Source organism: Aythya ferina (assembly GCF_964211825.1).
Source record: "Aythya ferina genome assembly, chromosome: 8".
Classification (NCBI taxonomy): Eukaryota; Metazoa; Chordata; class Aves; order Anseriformes; family Anatidae; genus Aythya; species Aythya ferina.
In genome coordinates, this window is record NC_140304.1 from 4168476 (window position 1) to 4189756 (window position 21281).

A 21281-nucleotide genomic window follows, 5' to 3' on the forward strand; every position below is an offset into this window, starting at 1 on the left:
GCTTTGAGGCACCTAATGTATTTTTCAGCCTTTCATTTAAAAACTGGCTGTACAATGGTAATGATCACAGGAGAAAATGCCAAGTATTTATCAAGTTAAAGCTCATTTTAAAAGAATATCAGGAAATAAAGATACTGGAGACAAACACGTCACATATTTTAACAACCACCAAGCTTGGTTTTACTGAAAAAGAAGATGCTGAACTGAACAAATACTCCATCTGACCATACCAAATCCGAGACATTGATTTTTTTCCCCCCCCTGGCTAAATTGCTATCTTCATGCTTGATCTCCTCAAATAATACTAGAATCAGGGCCGTTGCTCTTGAAATAATGTAGGTTATGAGGCGAGGTAGCTGGAATATTTGGATTTAAAGATGAAAACTTTGCTAACTGCAGGCTACTGTTGGTTTTGCACCCTGCCAGCGAGTAAAGCATGGATTAGCCTTGCAGAAATACCCCCGACTGTGCTCACGCCTTGGGGCGGGTTTCGATCAGACTGATTGTTCCATTAAGCTCCCAATCTGGTGAGAAGTCACACTACTGATTTGCATGCTCATAAAAGAATTAGCAGAGCTGTTGCTTTGAAGTTCAATTACCTATGTGCATGTTTAAAGCAGAATATTGAAAATGCATTGTGCTGTTTGCACAGCTGCAGAGAACTAAATACACGGGATGTTTGCAGGTTTGCTATGGGACTTTCCACCCAGCCAGGGAAACACAGAGCTACTGTGAAGTCTGCAGATCTAAATCATGGGCAGGCATTGAAGCAGAAGTGAAGCTCTAAAGAAAGTTTATAGCTTCATTTGTGGACATTGAGGATAAATTCAACAGGCCACTTAAGTGTTTATATTATGAGGTGCCAGCTGCAGCTCTATAGTTGAGGCTGAATTGAGCTTTGAATTTAAATCAGGGGTTCAGCTACATTATGTATGTGGATGATGCGGTTTCCTTTCTTTTTTTCCTTGTCGCCAAATTTACAGTACTCGCTGTTTGAGTACATGATGGATTTCCCAGGAACTCACAAGTAAATCAAGCAGCTAAAGGTTAAAATTAAACCGTAAAGTAGATCCACTTTGAAATTAGATTTTGTTCAGAATACTACTGACTTTTTCACATTGTTATCACTGTTTAAACTGTTACATGATTAAAAACAAACAAACAAACAAACAACAGATTGGCCAAGGTGAGCTGCAGAAACTGCTGTCTTCGCAAGGCACTTTGTATCTATGTATTATTTTATTTCCTTCATCCTTACATAATTTGCACAATGTTTCATGGACCCCTCTTTACTGCTTTTGACCACTGCACTGCATTCTGGCACCAGGTCACTGTTGCAGAGAACAGCGAGGACCACTGCAAAAGAGACAGGCGTGCCACAACATTTATCTACGAGCGAGGAAGATATTTTGATATGACTTTTATAGTTATTGCTAGTGACTAATCAGAGTTCCAGCTCAGCATCTGAGGATCAGCACTTCTAATTTGCTGCCTGCCTAGCTCTTAATCAGGGCAGCATCTTAACATCAAGGACTCTGCAGCCTGTGGCATTTGTTACGGGAATGTGCTTCCTCTGAAAGTTAAGAGAAACAAACAGATCTGATCGCAAGGAAACAAAAATATTATGGCTCTGATGTTATCAAAATTAAATGACTGCCTTTGAACACATTACTTTTCCTATAGCAGAAACAATTACAAAGGGAAATACAAGTAAGGAAGGTTTTTCAAAATGCAATAAGTAACCAAGGAAATCTCATGTATGAAAATCCACAGTGTTTTGTACAATTTCATGCATTGATGAATCTTTGCCAAAAGGAACAGAATTCCTTTGGGTTACAGCTGTACATGTAATTAACCACCTCAAAATGATAACCCAAAGGAATTCAATAGTTTGCTCCAAAACATCATCCTCTTGGGTCTTGTGGCAAACTATCTGTTATGCAATAAGCCTGAGACGTTAGAGTCAAGTCTGCTCAATTTGCACATGCTGTATTCAGAGAGCCACATCTTTCCAAAGGAAAAACCCCAGTGGAAGAGATAACAATGTATTTATTTTATTAAAATACTGCTGTTCCTCATAAAGCTAAGCTTGGGGTTAATCAGATATACAGCAGTCTATTATTTTTGTTTATGAATTATTGGAAAAGCATCAAGCCCAGGTGCAGTCACAGCCCCTGAGCAGGCTTGCAGATCAATAGGAAAATTGATCCGGTCTCTTCACAGCACACCTCTTACTCGTGCTGTGTTACAAGCTATACAACTAAAACTAAATCAGGCAAAGCACATTAAGATTACAGCTGATTTCCAGCATCTGCTAAACACATCTAGCCTTGAAACCACACTTTCACTAACTGCACCATAGCCATGATTTCTCCTTCCAGTGATCCATGTTGTTGTAATCTGTAGAATCAGTTAATTCTACAGTTGATCCTCTGCATTTAGCACTGCAACAAATAATGCCTTTTCACTTTATTGTAATTTATTAAATATTCAACACTATTCACACTCCTACTGAAAATAAAATTCTATAGCTTTTAATGCTGGAAAGAATCCTGGATGATGGCAAAGAAAATCCGTAAAAAGCAATGCTAAACAAAAAGAAAGTTCAAAGAATTCAAAGAAGCTGATGTCAAGCCTGCAGTCCACTCCCCCACTGCTTATCCCAGCGAACAGAGATAAAAGAGGGGTTTTGCAACATATGCAGAGGACTAATAGACCAAACCAATGTTGAATGTAATACTATAGAAAGATCAGATATTGCCTGCATCTCACTTCTTTATAGCTTCCTTCCTGTCCTGTCATGTTTAAATTAATATTTTCCTACTATAACTTATTAAATGAATACAAACATTATTTCTTAAACAGAATCCAAGAGGGGCATTTGTATGCCTTGCTGCTAAATGCAGAGCAACTGTGGCTGTTGCCTACTGTAACAGCCATGAAAGTCAAGGGGGACATGGAGTCATCCACGATGACTCCAACGTCCGCTCCTCACATGATGCCCGGCTATGATCTGTGTTATTTTCTTTACCTTTTTACATTCAGTACATTATTTGCTAGCTATACAAATAACGTTTGCCAAACTTGCTGCAATATTGCTCTGTTACAACAAGAGTTCACCTTGGATATTTATCACTAACCAAAACCAATTCTACAACCCAAACCAAGAGTCTATCTGTATGAAGTGTTTGAGTATTTGGTCAGGCAGAAAGCCAAAATTAATGCCATGTTACTGATTTGTTCACTTCCAATCTGAACAGTTCAAACTGTAAATACTAAACATTGCTATTAAGTCATTTTTTAGCTAAATCCTGATGCAGGATTTGGAAATGTAGACTAAACCCAATCTATGTAGTCCAGTGTGTTCTCTTTGATGGATATCAGTGCTGGATTTTCATAAGAGGCTGGGTAAGAGCAAATATGAAATAATAATCCTATAGGATAAATCCTCTCTTCAGGGCTACGGTTAGCTCCTCAGTCTAATAGCTTAATTACATTGTAAATAGCTTGAAATCCTATCTACAATAATCATGAACATTTCCATCTTCTAATTTGTTTTCCTGAATCATACTCTTAGCTTCAACAAAACCCCGTGGTAATAGACGCCTGGAGTTAATTTAAAAAGTCATCAATTTTAAGCTTGTCTCATAGAAAAAATCCTTTGTACATACGATAACACCTCCAGAGGAGCTGTGGCTTCTCCTTTTCTCACTCACAGACTTTCACCATAGCCTCTTTTATTTGTTGTCACTCCAAAGTGGATTCAGAATTCCTTTGGAAGGAAATGTCTGGTTTGCAAAATTCTTACCTGAATAATGGATACATTCATTTTTGCACAGATTTGCACAGATGAATAAAAAAGGCTGATCTCATTGTGTGAGTTATGCAATTCATGTAGTCATTTCTGTGACATTACTCTGTTCTGAAGAGCACAAATTGATGATAGTCTTATTTCATTTTCTCAACTTGAAGTGTTCATCTATTGCATTAAGAGGCAGAATTTCTGTGGAGATTCTGTCCCCAAATGAGTATGGGGACTCATAACGTAATATTTGTTTCTCTCAATAATTTTCTTTTTCTTTGATAAAGACATAGTCAATTTTCTAGACAAAGTATTTTGTTTCTCTTCCATTTAAGCAAAATGCAACACCCTAACGAGGATAATTTTTTCTCCATATCCTCATTTGCAGAGCAAGGTGCACACACCTGAAGACAGGTACCACCACAGTCACAGTACAGCTGTGAAGGGAGCACAGCACTGCTGGACAGCTGGCTTTAACACTGGGGTTGTCCAGCAGCTGGAAACCTGCTTCAGCACAGTCCCGTGCTTTCCATATTCACACAGGCCAAGCTCCTACATCCCCATCGTGGTGGCCATGGGACAAAGTGGGTGGTGAGAGGGCCACAGCTCGAGTCATGACATGCAGCAGCTGCCAAACACACATCACAGAAGGGGAAGCAGAGGGAAATCACCACGGTGGAAAAATCAGTGATCAGAAGCCCAGAATGACTTTGTGGAATAGAGGAAGCCTGTTGTGACAGCCATGGGCAGGGGTAGCTGTAAGTGGTTACAAATGTACACTGCGCTCACTAATGTCAGCAATAACCATTAAAATAAACACTCAGTAATTTGTTGGAAATAGCTGTAAAAATGGCACAAGATAGATGATTGAGTAAGGGTAATTTCCCCATCTCATTGGTTCTTTCTATTCAACTCGTAAGGTTCCTTCTACTCCCTGCCCCCTTAAAAAATGATTTTTGTTTTCTATCCTGCAGGGAAAAAAAATATTCAGTTGGCAGCAAATATAGTTCCGGAGAGAATTTATTGACACAGAGTCAATAAAAACAAAGCCTGCTCGTGCTCTGTTTGGCTCCTCACCTACCAGACTGTTTCAGGAAGGTGGGGTATGGAGGAAAACTATATACTTTAACTGGGCATTGTTTGCTGTAAACTACTAGGTAAGCCCCAAGGTGTTCTGAAACAACCTGTAAACCAAAAAGCATCTGCAGTAACAAGCATGTAGAACATAATTCTTTGCTTATTTACTGCTCAGAAGTATTTTGAATCTTGTTTTTATTTCCAAGTGATCTCAGCCTGCAAATGCACAATGCACCATTATAACAGCTGCAGATGATATTAGAACTGAATAGTACACTTCTGAGCACTGCACTGAATCATCTATGAGCACCGGAGCGCTGTTCATGCATTATTTTAAATGTGTATACATTACCAAATAAAAAAAATATTGTACATTATTGATATTAAATTACAGCACAGCTGGTAGGTTGCATAGAAACAAGAAAAGGATAACCAGAATAATTATATAGTCTATAGTCACAGTACTTTAACAAAGTTTACAGGGGTTGATTTGTTACAAATATGAGATATAGATACAGGATCTACCCTTGGTCTCAGAAGGAATTTGATTATATTAATTGCATTATAGAAGATGCTCTGCTTTTGCATGATTTGGTTCTTTATAGTTTAATCACTGTAGGCTTCTATAAATTAAATAAAACGCTTAATTGTTTGGATGAAGAAACATAAATTATCACAAATACATTTAAAATTATTTTTAACAATAGCCTGCTAGGTTCCATAAATAACTAGTGGCAAGGGCCTTTACTTTACTAAGGTAAAGTAAAACTGCATTTTAAAATGAACTCTTGAACATCAGAGAAACATTCTCATGCTTACACATAAGCACACAGATTTTTCTCTAACACAGGAGTATTGTTCTGTAATGGAATAATGGTGGAAATGCCATAATATGTCAAAAACACAATTTAATATTTTTTTTCCATTAGAAGACTGCTTGCAGGCACAAAGATAAAGTTATTACTGCAGAACCATTGGTGCTCTCACAGTTAATGCCTGATAGCATTTTCATTTTAAATTGTTTCTTTCCATGGTGTGTAACTTGACAAATCTCCCTAGCGCTGAAACATGGCTTTCAAGAACTAATATAGGTACCTCATTTAGCCAAATTACATTTATGTATGTATTTTTAAAATAGAAGAACTTATTTTTCATGAGAAGAACTTATTTTTCATGACTGAATCATGATAGTATGAGACAACTATTCAGGAAGTATGGGAAACTGATAGGACAGTCAAAATCCAGTTTGAGCTTTAGAGCAGGTTAAATATTTTTTTCAGCAGCATCATGACAGTGACTATTCTGGCTCTGAAAAATCAGCATCCCTGTATATAGGAGCCTTTGCTTTATTTCACCACTAAGAAAAACTAGTGGCACTGGGAAAAATGAATAATCACCCATGCTGCAATGTCTTTGTGAGCAATTAAAGCACGAAGGACACTCTGTTCTCCAAAGGGCCATCCATCCTCCAGTAACTCCTCTTAGATGCCTGCTCACTAGCGGTGGGATGAGTCACAGACTTTCACTTCCCACTGACTTGCACAGGTTTCCATAGATAACCCACATTAAATATACAGATATATATATATGTATGTGTGCATACATGTATTTATTTATATCTCCATCCCTCAGCCTACATGCCAAACAAGCATTCAGCTCTGTCAACTTTTTCTTCTCTCTCCTCTTCTCCTTTCTAAATACGTTGGTCTATCCAAACTGGAAGTGTCTAGGCAACATCAAAGGTATTAGCAAATTAATTCCTGTGCTCTCTCTTTTCTAAGTTTACTCAAATACAATAAGGAGCAGAAATATTACTAAGTAACACGTGCTAAGTGCCTGGTTGTACACTGCAGAACTAGGTTTCCTGGCTTGAACTTTGCCTAGCTTTTTCCTGCTGCCCTGTAATATAGAGAAATCTCCCAATACACAGTAGAAGCAAAATTAAGATACCTTTTCTTCAGAGGCAATATTTCAATATGGGACTTAATGGATTTTAAAAAATCATGAAGAGACCATTTCAAGAAGGGACTCTTCAGAATCCATAAATCTGCCACTTAAAATTCACAAAAGAATAGTACAGACTGTGCTTTTCAAAGGCATCCCAAAGTTAATCTGTCTAACTCCCACTGCAAGCTAATGAGTTTTGACATTTCTAGAGACTCTTCAGCAAATCCCCCAGCTATGGTATATAAGCACCTTTTCTCAGCCCAAACAAATTGCCTCCTGCAGAGGTGCCCAGTTTTCCACCACCATGCTGGAATGAGGCATAATCTCTGCTTTTATACTCCTCATTCCTGGGAGCCTTTCCAAGATAATCTGTTCTGCACGGACTGTTTAGGATGCCTCTGCCCCCGCTAAGTCAGTGACGAAACTCTCATTGCTTTCAGCCTATGCTGTCTGTGTCCAATGAGCTCATCAAGAGTTTGGGATGAATCCAAAACCTCTAGTTGAGCTCCTCAGAATGTGTGGAAGCCCTTTGCTGTGTCTCTCCCACAACAATGTACTCCCATAGCACAGAATCGTATAAAATCATATTTCTCTGTGTAGAGCCAAAAAAGTAAGGGAAATCTGTCCTTCAAGTTGCTGCTGGTAAGGTCATGCCCCCATCAGTTCATAACTACCAATACAAAGAGTTCAGACTAATGTTAGACTGCTTCATCCAGATATAGTCTCATTTGTTTAGACATGGGCAGTTAATACCTTTGAAAAAAATACTAGCTTTTAAAAGTTAAAATGCATTTAAAAACTTTGGCCTAAGGACACAGAAAGAAGGTAAAATTGCTACCAATTGTTTGGAAAAGACCAAGACAGCTGTGCTAGCTTTGTGAAGATAATTCTACTAACATTTGTTTAGGCAAAATACAAGACCATAGTAAGCAAAAAGAGATCCATCAGTATAATACCTTTTTAATACCTATTAAATAAAACCATACACTTTTAAAAGTAACAAGTTCCAAGAAGCATTTAGAGAACTTCTCTGAGTTTACAAAGTAATAAAGCATAACTCCATACAAAATAGGAATTGGAACATTACTCCAGAATGTCATCTTTCTATGCAGAATGACTTTTAAGGCACGGGCTACTAATTCTCATATTCAGTGTTTTCCAGACCAAATGTCCCACATAAAACACACTATTCTGTATTCCCAACTCTGTACTCTCCCCTTCCCCTTGTGCCTTGACACTTTAAAATAACGTGTTTCATTTCATGCCTTCATTTTACTATCTTTCAGTTAATTCTATTTTCTAAAGTAAGACTGATACCGAGGTGTGAGCAATCTTTACCACCAATCTCTGCTATAGACTTCAACCAAACCTGGAAAGGTGTTGCTAAGTAGGTGGCAGAATATGTAAATATGAAATACAGGAAACTACTAGCTGCCTTTTTAAATGAATTTATGGCTCTCTTTGTCTAAAGAAGGAGCTTTATGGTTAATATTTCTCCTCACGGTTCTCCTTCATGGTTCATGAAAGTGTTTCTGAACAGGGTAAACCTCAGGCAAATTTCATGCTCAGAAAACAGTCTGGACACAGTTTATGCATCTATCATTCTTGTGGAAGTTGTCTAAGGACTGTGGTAACAACATCCCCTTATCCAGTGAGCCACAATTACCATCCAGCATAGCATCACTGGACACTGAGTGCCTGGTAGCTCTTTAGCCATTACTATTTTTGCTCTGTGGCTGCCTTGGATTGGCTGTTTTAATGGCGCACAGCAACACAGTACCAAAGAGAAGAACAGGCAGTGAAAACTATGTCATTCTGTTGGCAGCACTGAGTAAATTAAGCCAGGCAAAATATAATTGGAGTTTAGCCAAAATACAAGATGTACTACAGGTCTTCTTATCAAAACGGCTAAGATCTTGGCCTGAAATTTAGACTAAATTGCATTTAGAAAAGGAAAAGACATTGCTAAAAACTTACAGCTGCACCAAAGGTGACCTTTAAAATACCATTTTTAAAGAATAGGGGAAGAGAAGCTTAGGCTCAACTCTTATTTTTGCTTTTGTTTGAAATGTCATGCTTCTTTGATAGTAGCTGAGAAACAAAGACCGGGAGAACACAGAAATGGAGATGAGCAATGCTCATTTCTGAGAGCTGTTTCTTCACTACTGAAAAGAGCAAGTTTCCTAGGAGTGGATTCCCCAGGGCGATGAACAGTATTTCACTGGAATCAGGAAAGACTAGCCAAGGGATCAGGCCCTCATCTATCAAACTGAATGCATAACAGTCAAATCGGTTGTTCTGGCTGAAAAGTAGTCAAACTGCAAAATGTTCTAATTACTTAGGCGACAGTATTGGTCAACAATCCAGCAAGCCCAAATCACTTGCCACTTAGATACCACAATAACCAATTGTGCTGATCCCCAGTGTGAAACCTTCTATAGCAATGTCTCATACTTACAGTCTTGTAAGGCAGAGCACCTTGCCTGATAAATGGGGCTCTACCTTGTAGAGAAGAAATGCTGAGAGAGCACTCGTGCAACTGTAGAATAACCTTCCTCATGTCTCCTCAGCCTCTGTCTGGCAAATCCATTTCCTAGACTTCTCCAGAAATAGGTGGGTAGTGAGAAACATCAGGACTGTGATACTTAGAGTCAAACTGCATCTTAATTGTCTGTTCATTTATCTTGAAGCTTCACAACTGCAGTAATTAAAAATTGTAATGCCCTTACTAACAATGGCAGTTTCTACTGCCAAGCAAATTCATTGCTTGGGTTGTAATCTCTCTTTGTTGGAGCATGACTGTGTGATAGTGAATGACGGATTCCCTACCCATCACCTCTAACTCCTAAACTACTTTTTATCTAGCCGGTATCAGAAGTCATAGCTTCACATCCTTATCCATCAAAACTCCACTTGATTGCACATACTGAGCATGATGAGCTCTATTCATGGAACAACAGGTCAGAAAACAAACCTATATTTGTAACAGAAATAGAGCCTGTAAATATAGTCAATTTATACTCTTCCACACTGATCACAGATTAATTTTCTGCATAGGATAGCACAGCAAAATGCTTAGTCTCAGAAAACTGGCAGATATTTTCATTTTCTTGTGTTTATATGGTTTCTTCAAGAAAATATTTGGAAAGCTTTTATTTTATTTATTTATTTTGTGAAGATGTCCTGAAATTTTTCATCTCTTTTGCTTAATTTCAGTACCCAAATTCTCCCTTTCAGAATCTTAATAACTGAATAGCTCTTAATATCTTCAGCTAAACTTCTTTCTCTGTCCTTTTACTGTTTTCACAAGACTCTTTTTCACAGCAGCAACATTCTGTAGCATTAAGTCTCGCATATCCTGGCCTGTTCTTTCATGTTCACAGGCTGGTTGGAGCACATCTGTACCATGACTGCCACTCCATACCTGCAGATCCTGTGCACAGCAGTGGGATCCTGGAAGTCACCTAGACAGATAAACATGTCTATAGAATATTTTTGTTAATAGTTACAGGTCCCACTAGGGATAAAAGCTCCGCTTGATGAGGTGGCTTGCAGGCCCAGATACAGATAGCAAAGTATCTACAGTCTAAAAGACATAAACCACACATCACACTTGTAGCCAAATATGTAGTAAGAAGGCAAATTCATTCATAACCAGTACTCTTGCTGTTGCATATCGGTCTTTGTTAAAACAAAACCAAAGTCTCTGGGACTAACAGTAGTAGGGGAATCACCACAGGATGGGAGTAAGCAAGGGACGAGAGTCAATTTTGTGTTGCCTCCTTGGTAAAAACATGGACATCTGTATCTTAAGGACAGATGTGAGAACAGATAAGGCAATACTTGAACTGACAAACCAGCACATTGTATGCTTGCATGAAGAGGTAGACAACAGAAAGTGAAAAAGCATCAGGCTGTGTGTTTCTGGCATTACTTAATTCACTTTGCCCCTGCCGATAAAGAACCAAAGCATTTTTGTCCAAAGCATTTGGACAAAACAGCACAATATTGCTATCACTGTGACCACAGTACTGAACAAGAGCACAGGGCTCCAAAAGAACCACTCCTGCCTATGACTGAGCTTTCTCTGTCTCGTGCGTGACTGCACCAGGAGAGCCACACAGACACTGATAAAACACAAGGAGAGCCATGAGAACACTGCTGCCTGGAGAGGGAAATTTCTCCTTGGTTTTGGTAAGTCTCATATTTTTTCTTGACCATAGGTACCATGCTGAAACCAACACTCACCTCCAATTACAAACAAACCAGCAGAACTTCCCAGTTCCACTGCTACAACAGGGAGATGATAGGCTAGATGTAAAAAGTGGACCAAAAAAGTCATTAATTTGTCCATGGTACATTCTAAGACAAATGCTGAACTGCAAATCGACAACAAACAATGAGAATGTGATGCATTTAAACGCTGCTGAAGTGTAAAACTCAACAGAGAGGAACGGCACTGAAGGGAAATAGAATTTTTGTAAAGCTAAATTAACTTATGCTGCAAAGTTCTTTATGCCGTCTGGTAATAAAATTAATAAAAGAACAATATGGGAGAGTGAGTAAGTTCAAAAAGTAATAAAGAATAAGATACAGGCATATATATATATGTGTGTGTGTGTGTATATATATGTGTATATATATATATATATATATATATATATATATATAAAAGATGGCATCTGTTATAAAGAATGAATGGAAATCACATCTATCTCATACTAAAGAAATAAGAAACGACAGACTGAAAGCCTATTCTGATAACATACTGTCCTGGAAGCAGGCTATGCCAGGACATCTTAAAGCTTCTGGGAGACACAGCTGATAAATTCACATGATAAATCCAGTCTCCATCTGGCAGGTGAAAGAGCGTTTCTCTGTTCCAGGGCTAACCATTGATCTGCACAAGCTTGCAGTCTCCTGTCACAACTAAGTCTATCAGAAAGAACAACACCAACATAATAATACAAATGTGCAAATAATCATCAGCGACAAAGAACACAGCCTGGTCTCCTATCATATGCTGTCTTGCTGAAAATGTTTGGTTTCCATTTACCCCTGCAGCAGAGAGAATGGCTGTGTATCTCAGCTCCAGCTGCAGAACAGCAGTGACATGGCAAGCTGCAGCTCTCCTGGGTCCTCCTCACAGCTAATGCAAAAGCTGTGTTTGAAGTCTTGCTAATGGTCCATGAGTGCAGACTGGTGTGGGGATGAGAGGAGAGATGCAGAGAAGAGGAGGAACTGGATTCATATCTGGTGGCCTACATTTGAGGTATAATTCAAAGCCTGAGCAGCTGAGCGTGGGTTTCAGAAAGGAGACCTCTCAATCAGGAGGATACAAGGAGGCTGAAAGGGAGGAATGATCCTTGGGATTTGCCTGTTGTCTTGTGTAATCTGGTGATTTTCTTTGAGCAGCTCCACATGAGAAGTTTTCTTTGGAAAGGGCCATCCATCGTATCTGGCATAGCGCTCTTAAACACCCTATGCATTTGCAAGAATGAAGAAATATACGATCTAATTTGAAAAAAAAAAAAAATACCCATTCTGCCTCTTAAGTCTCCTATTCTCCTATTTAAATCCAGAATAAGGCTCCTGACTCCCACCACGAACTACACAAAACAGAATACACAGAGCAGTCCTTTTTTGAGGACTTTCTTGACCAATTTATTTTCTGCTAGATTACAGAAAGTATAATACAACACAGCCCTGCACAACTTTCCCTTCCCCTTAGTTAGGGTTGTTGTCACAAATTCAGGCCATATTTGTGCCTGTAACATGTCTGCCAGACCACTGTCTGTAGGGTCTGCACTCACTGGTTATTATATGATGTGACATGGCACTATGTAACATTAATGAGAAAGACAGATGCCAGAAGCAGAGTGAAAAAGCGAAGACAGAGCACAGAGCCATATAATAAAAGAAGCAGATACACAGAAGGCCTGTGAGGATGAAGAGTCAAGTTTTAGTACTGTTTTCTTTTGTGTAGATATGTTATGTTCCTTGGTGATCTTCCTTTCAAATGAAACCATCACCACAGTGAAGTGGTATGTCCGTGAATCAAACCACTCACTTCAGATCAAGCAGGCCACAAAGAGCCTTGTAGGTGACTGAAACTTTGAAGTGTCTCCCACTGCAGTGCTCAAGGCCTGTAGGAGCTGGTTCCTCCTTTGAGCCTGTAGGTAACCCTTTCCCTCAAGTATGAACAGCTTTTATTTTCAGGTTTATAGCATTATACAGACAGAAATAAGTTTCAATCCAAATTTTTTAAAGAAAGTACAACCATGAGAGAGACTTTCTTAACCCCTACACACAGATGCACAGACTCATGAAGAAAAATTCAAATTCATTCATTCAAAAAGCAGAATACAGTCTTTTACCTTAAGTATGCTGGAAGGCAGGTCATCAGGCAGCAAATAAAAAGCAGCAGCATAGTGTCCAATGGCATGGGAGTACCGACTTCTCTTAATCTGACAAAGAACTGAAGATCAAACATCCTGTGATTATTTGTTCTTCTAAAAAAAATGGTAATTGACTGAAACGTATACATTGTAAGTAGACAACATTCCCACAGGAGATCCAGGATGACAGAACTCTGTCACATAATCAGCTGATATCAGTCCTCATTCATTTGCTTTATTTCTGAAAAAGACTCATGCTGCAAAGCTCTCACCCTCCATAGACAACACACAGTTTTAGTCGTTCTATCCCCCTCTTCTGCACTGTGCTTCACCATCTTTGAGTGTGACTCTGTAGAATAAATATAACACAAGCAGGGACATTCTCAGTTTCCTTCTGGAATACTGCATGCTCCAAGACTGCACCTTTATAATGTTTTCTCTAATTGCTCAGAAAGACAGGGTATTAATCCCAAAAAAGATCTAACACCTCATCTTAACAACATTGCAAAGTACTGTCAAAAGGCAAGGGACTTGTTTTATTCCTGGTGTTTCCTGTTAGGACTAGCTTCAAACCCTCTGCCTTCAATGAGAGCCAAAAGGGTTTTGGCTTTGTTTTCCTAAATGAGCATTTCATTCTCATTGCATCAGACTCATTTTTAGAATAGTCAAACACAGTATCTTTAAGTTGTCAGTTGCTATCATTTAAATAGAGGTTGCTAAGGAAGGAATAGTAGCCGCTTCTTTAAGCAACAGTAGGAAAAGGGGATGAAACAGTAGATAATTTCTTAGCAGAAAGAGCAGACAGAACAGCAGTTCTCTGCTGCAGCATTTCAAAAACACAGAAATGCCATCCACTACACTATTGAGATTTTAAATTAGGAAAACACAGCAAATCTACCTGAAATTAGCATATTTGCTAATGAGCGTAAGAAAGTATTTTCCCTGCTCCTCCGTCCCTTTCTCATTCTGTAGGTCTGAGTTCTTACTTTACAATTGTAGGTATTCTTACTCTCTTTTTCAGGTTATCTGCCTACTTCACAACAATCTAGGAACCAAAGAATCTCATTCAGAACCACATTAAAGATTGGCAGCAAGGCCACAAGTTCCCTCTACATACAGAGAGTATACATATATATTTAGGTGTAGCACTGTTATTTAGGGCGAGATTTGTCAGAAGGGTTTGGGTTCTTATTTTTATTTAGAACTGAATGTTGTCTGATGAGATCACTGCTGCAAAGAATCGGGTTTCGGCAGCTAAAAGTCTTAGCTGGGGTCATTTCTGAAGACCCATTTCAGAGGATGGATTCAGTAGTCTCAGGCAATTCCAGTGTGCTATTCTTAATCACATTCAATGCACAAGTCCACCAGCAGCTGCATAATTTAGGGATGATTATTCTATTGATGAGATGACTTCAAGAGGCTGACTACTGCAAAACTATTTGTCTGTAGTCACTAGGGGAAGATATTAGAACAGCAGAGCTCCTCTGGGAAAATAAAAGGCTTAGGTCTTGTCCACACAGGGGGCAATTCAGGACAGTTTATTTGTGAAGCTTTCCTTTCCTTTACTTTGTGGAAGTCCCTGAAAGACAGAAAACATAGAGAGAAGAGAAAACATAGAGGCTGAAGAGATGAAGTCATGACAGGTCCCCATTTGTCTTTCTGCTTGTCCAGAAGAAAACTGGGCAGCCGCTGGCCCCAGCTGCAGTCACACTTGTAGAGTGCCTCAGGGTTAGAGAGTGGTATCTCACCTGAACTGTCCAGCTCCCCAAGCATGAGAGGTGCTGGGTAATGGCTGGAAAGTCTGGCATGTGGGGGTCAAGTCAGCTGTCAGAGGCAGACCTTGGTGAAAACACTCGTGGTTGTGCTCAGAGGGAAGTGCTGCTGGGCACCAAAAGGCCTGAGAGCCTTGGAGGCCTGCTCACCCTACTTCAGCCCTCTGCCCTCCTTCCTGCAAAGCATCCCCAAGGCCAAGGCAATCCAGATGGGCAGGAATGTAACTTGGTGATTTGGTCAAAACGAACTCAGGTCGTCTCTTCCTAAAATATACTGCATTCTCCTTTCTGCATGGAAAACCTCAGAAATACCAAAATTAGACTTCAGAAGAGTATAAAAGCTCCCTGCTAACATAATGTGCAAATGGACTGTCACACTCACTGTGATCTTGAACAGCAACAAAATTAGAAGGTAACAGCAAATAGCAAAGAAAATTGCAGCTGAAAAATAGCAATGATATCCTCTCTTAATACATATTGTTAAAGCAAACGTTTTTAAAAACTGAAGAGATGTGAGCCCAGATGCTATCGCCGTATGTCTTATGCAGTTCATGATTACGAACAAACAACAGAATACGTATAAGGGAATGTAAAATGGTATGGATACAAGCCCAGCTGGTGTCCCCATATGCCTTATGAATTCCACTTTTAGGAACACAGCAGCATATAGCATTAGAGATGCTTCTTAAGCACCTTATTTATAAATAGAACAGAGCTGTTTCACTGAAGCACACACACAGAAAAGGTCCGCAAGGATCATAAAAACAGAAGGTCCACCACAAATCATAAAAACAGACGCATGTAAAACCATTGAAATAGTTCAAACAACATATTTTTACTGGGAACCACTCTGAGCTAGAATCTTCTCTGAACAAGGGATGATGCTTGTTTGTCAGCCTCTTCATGGGGATTTTTTTAAAGAACAACTACCAAAAAGCCATGTTAGTTAGAAAATGCCAACTTACTTTCGTTTGGACAAACTCTTCCTACTGAAAGTTTTCAGGTCCAGATTGAATGCCCTAGCTCCAGGGCAGTGGAGCCACTGCAGCTGTGGGAGAGGTAAAAACTTGCCTCTTCTCCAAATGAATCAAAGCAGGGTCTGGAGCTTGGCCTGAGCCAAGCATGGTCTGGAACTTCACCAACAGGCAGCGGACACTTCTGCAATACAGCTCTTCCCCTCCTGCTTTTCAATTTCACCAGAACCACCTCTAAGGGAAGGGAACTGTGGGAATTCCTGGTTAATTATGAAAATACATCATGAAATGCAGTAGACTTTTAAAATCATCATTTCATTGTTCATAAGCTATCAACCAAAATATATCTACAGCAGATATCTCAAAAAATACACTATATATGATTGAAAAATTATTTTATTTAAAAATACATTATACAGCAGAGTGTCTCTCTGTTTTCTCACTGCTGGTTCACAGAGATAAAATGGTAAATTTAACCCAAATATTTGACTGGGAAAGATCCTGAGAGAGAAAGAGACCAGTTACAAGCTGATGATATACAGTACACTGGAAAAGAGTCATCTCTTTTAACATAAAAGAATCTCTTGGTAATCTAATAAATCAGATAGTAAAAAAGAAGAAAAAAAAATGTAGGTTTGCTACCATGCAAAAATGAGTGAGGATTTCATTTAAACCTGCACACAAAAATCATTAGTACCTTGGACCCTAAATAGCTAACCTAGAATAAGGGTAAGTGTGCCTAACATGGTGATACAAACTTTGGACCTACTACAATTTTGTAAACACAGTTGGTAGTCTAATAAAGGTGGATCTTCAATCACCTAAGTAACGTTATTGTAGCTAAGGGCTCTATTCTAGGACTTTTCCCCCACTAATTTATTTCTTTGTTCTCTAATTCTCAGCTTAGGATGATGACTTCATGGGATATATTCTATGATATATTCTATTGCACTCAAAGACAACTTGGCCTTGCCCTGCTTGCCAAGCAATATTTAAGTAGTTGCATTTTAGTTAAAACAGAGATTAAAATAAAAATAAGAACTATGTGTTACTATACAGGAAAGCATTTAAATTCAACATAGAAAAATATATACCCAATTCTACAGTCGTATGTTTCAAACATTTTCTACCAATGATTAATGCACAGGAAATGCACTGAATTATGGAAAATTTAAGGCCTAGAATGCTATACTTGTTTCAGCGGATCACACTGAACATTACTGTTCTCAATGTGTCTATAGTGTTAGCGTCAGAACTGCTGCTGCCAGAGGAAAACTTTCTGGCAGAAGTTGAGAGTATCTTCAGCATCTCCAAGATCCAAATCCATTTGGTTCTTAATTTTGATAGGACAACTTCACTATGAATAGTCAGCTAGGCTGTCTTTTGAAGGGGTGGCTCAATTTGATTTTTCACAGTGATAACAGTGATATGATAACATCACCTGATGTTGAAGAAAAAAAAAAAATAATCTGTCAGTACCATAAAAACTGACAGAGGATTTTTTGCAAGAATATGGCCCTGAAAAGTAAACAGGGATATAGAGATTCCTAGAGATAAATTCTGCCTGTCCCGGCCTATTCATCTGAAGTAAACTAAAGCAGCCATTTCCACTTTCCCATGAATGCTCCAATGTGAAAATGGAGAGCAGAAACACTTTCGCACTTTTCCTCACAAAGTCTGTGACCCTCTTCCTGTCTTAGCACCCCATTCTTCCAGCATAATATCTGTGTGTACAACAAATATGAGGAGAAGATGCCGGCTTCCTTGAGCAATTTGTTTAAGTGATCTATGATTAGCAGGGCTTCCTATCAGATATGCTGAGCTAAGAATGGAGCCCTTAACCTTTCATGGGATAGCATTAGTAATAAAGGATATATCAATGATCAAAATTTCTATATTATTTTCATTTCTTTTTAACCTAGATACATATATATCATTCAAGACATTCAAGAACTACAAAACAACAATTCAACTACAATTATGTCAGGAAAATATCCAAATAAATAAACTTTTAATTATGATACAATACTTATTACAGTAAAAATTGGCATATTTTTTTTTCTCTTCAAAAGCAGAAGCACCAGTCTTACATATAACATATTGTTTGAATGATATCTTACATGGAATACAGCGTAATACAATGTGCAAACAGCATTTTCATACAGAACATAATATTTTTCTAGTTTTTATACACTAAAACCGCCTCAAATGGAAACAAGTTCATGCTGAATTAAAAACGCAGATTTTAAAAATCAAATTCAAAACAAAGTATGAAGTTCTGTTGGAATAGGTGCATGAATCATTAAAAAACAAGAAGCCAAAATAGAGGGTATTGTCAGATAAATATAATTAGTGCTCAGTTTGTCCCATTCCGTCAAAAAGTAAATAGTTAATATTTTTTCTAGAAAGTAAAGTGACGTTCTAATATTTAAGAATTCTTCAAAATGTCGGTATCATTTTAATGACGTAAAAATCAAGTCAGAAAGAGGACTTCTAAAAATTTCTTATTTTTGATACACTGCAATTATCGTGAGTGGGCTGTGAAAAGAGATGAAGTCCAATGGAGTGAATATACATCAGCATCAACATCATGTGACTTCTGCAAAGGCCGTGATGTGGTTCTGTGAGTTAAAGGAAAAAAAGAAACAAATAAAAACGCAGAAACCACACAGGTAGACATCAGTCACCATTGTGAAAACTGTTGCACCTCCTGCTTTAGGGACAGCCTTATGCTTGCAGAGTATTGCAGGGTGATTTAAAGAAAACTGTTTTTTATTGCAGTGCTCTCACTCACTCCTACAGCCAAGTTTTGTTACGTGCTGGAAGACTGTATATGTAACTACACTGAACAAACCAATTAGGTATGACAGTTCTACAATATTTTAGTTTTACATGCATTTTTTAACTAAATAATGTGAATAATAGAATTAGCTGCAGTTTTGTTGGTAAAATATAATTGAAAGCAAAATGAAAATGACTGTTTCTGGCAGATTATAATGTTCTATTTCAGTGTTAAAACAATTTCTATGTTGCCTTTTTTTTTTTTTTTTTTTTAATAAAAAAATGCAAATTGTTTCCCATGAGCTCCATAGCATGGAAGGAAGTAGTGAAGTGCTACAGCAAAACAGCATTCAACAGCTGAGGACCTGTATTTAAAGTTTCTTCAGAATCACTAGCGGCCTCTTCACTTGCAATGTTAGTCTATTTCCTTCAACAGGACAATCCTTATGAACTCAGATATCTGTCTCAGGATGCTACATGTGACTCTGCACAGTAAAGCTGTTAGAATCCCAAAGAGCTTTGCTGCTTTTTCTTGCTCTAACCTAAGCGAGTGCCTCTGCAGAAATTTGGAAGACTCAAACGTGTAGGAACATGTAGGATCCAAAGGAACCATATGTTGCCTGCTGGTACACAGCATCCTTGATTGCCACCAGTTCGGTCTTTCTGTGTGGTTGGTTTTTAAGCATGCAATATGTAAAAGGAATGAAGGGTGTCAACATTTTAAGCCACATGTTTCTTCTTCAGCCCCAGGGCACCCAGAAGGAATTGCAACCACATGGAGCACTGCAGACCTCCCTCATCACCTTCCTTCACCGCATGCAGCGGGCCAAAGTCGGGAGAAGAGAGGAGGCAGCCGCAAGTTGAAAAGAAACTGGGGATTTAGATAACTATTAGAGATTGGGCTATACTTCCAATTTCTTACTTAAGGGAAGTTGTTCCAAGTCCCTCAGAAACTCCCACACCATAGGAAGTGCTGGAGAGAAACAGTGGCCACCACACAAGTTCTTCCTTGAAATGGATATCTGTCTATCAGTCTGCAGAGAGCCAGGGGGAAGAGGGACGAGTGTCTTCGATTTTCACACTTCAGAAAAGAATCTACATGCAAGCCCAACCGGGGGCACGGGAGAGCTGCCTTTTATTGCCCCTGTCCCTGCAGGCTGGCAGCTTTGCTCCTCTCCCTGTGCCATGACAGTAATGTGGCCAGGAGGAGGAGCTCTTTTTTTTTTTTTTTTTCCTCCTTTGAGTACTAAGGATTTTCGCTCTAGAAACATCCTCACTGCATTTTGTGACAGTTTTCACAAGTGAGGAACACCAAATACTAACCATGTACTTTTTTTTTTTTTTTTCTCCAAAGCAGAGTGAATATATTTTAAATGAATAACAATGATTAAACCATAGACAGCAGATTTTTCAAAAGTATCGGGAAAGAAAACAATCAGCATGCGACATTCTGTGAAAGTGTTTTCAGTAAACAATATTAGACATTAGTCAGTGTTTACAGATTTTGACACTGAAGAATAAAAGCAAAATTAGATTTCCTAATTGGAAAATAAAACATAAGCATTTCAAAGCATTTCAGTTGTTGGCTATCTTCTGCTTCCAGCGGAGGAAAGAGGATGCATTGGGCAACCTCCATGAGTCTGGAATTGCTATGAGGACATTATGCCGTTTTCTCCATTGTATTTACTTTATTTTTCATTTAGATTCCCAAATCATCCTGTCAACTTAAGCAAGCAACATTCTAAAATTATTCACTTTTTTGATAACCACGGTAGTTAAAAATGAGGAATTAAAGAAAAATATATTTTTCTCGTTATTTATCCTAATTAATTCTTTCACGTTGTGTTCCTTTCTCTAAATGGCATACATTTGCCAGTGATGCAGGAACCAAATGGTCTTTTGAGTGCCATTAACTCATGGCTTGGTAACTATTTCTTAAGAAAGGTGAATGTGGTTCTCACTCCTGCCATCTCTGCTTTCAAACTGAGCAGGTCACCATCCATGGAAGCATATGCAAAGCACAGAACAGAATCACAAAGAAGAAAATCTGCCTTCCACAATAAACTCTTAGAGAGAAACGCTAAGCTCCCAGTCACGAAGCAATTGATTTGGACTCTAGTGAAGATTTGTCGATTCATTTCTAATGGGTTCAGCATGATAATACATAACTAGGTCAAAATTAATGACTTTCTAATGGCAAGAATCACTGATATTGATTCATGGAACTATGTATTCACGCTTTTTCATATGTTACCTTCTCATGCAAAACTACAAATAAGCTTTGCTGAGACAGTTCACAGGAAAGCAAACAAACAAACAAACCAACATCCATCGTCTGCTCAGATGCACTGTGACAGAGTTCATTGTGAGATACTAATCACTGTAAGCCAAAGATTTCCACAAATGCAAGAGACAAGCAAAAAAACAAAACAAAACAAAACAAAACAAAACAAAACAAAAAAACACACAAACGAAAGACCTCAGCTTCTCCAGTTTCAAGGGAAATGATTTCACCTACAGCACTCAAAAG

At 38.5% G+C, this 21281-nt stretch overlaps 1 protein-coding gene across 10 annotated transcripts in view; it reads right to left on the reverse strand.

Moving 5' to 3' along the window:
- The window catches only part of PLPPR5 (phospholipid phosphatase related 5), a 286848-nt gene that overhangs the window by 25994 nt on the left and 239573 nt on the right, over positions 1–21281 (reverse strand). For 7 of the 10 annotated variants that reach the window (XR_014695394.1, XM_084527296.1, XM_084527290.1 and 4 more), the window contains one exon: positions 13204–13304. The exons of 1 other annotated variant lie outside the window; for it this stretch is intronic. Coding sequence is in view for 8 of the 9 variants with exons in the window: in XM_084527296.1 (XP_084383422.1) it covers positions 13204–13304 (101 nt within the window). In the remaining variant the exon portion in view is untranslated. Of the gene's footprint in view, positions 1–13203; positions 13305–17865; positions 18592–21281 lie in introns of those variants that run through there. 2 more of the 10 variants (XM_084527293.1, XM_084527289.1) reach the window with 1 other exon arrangement.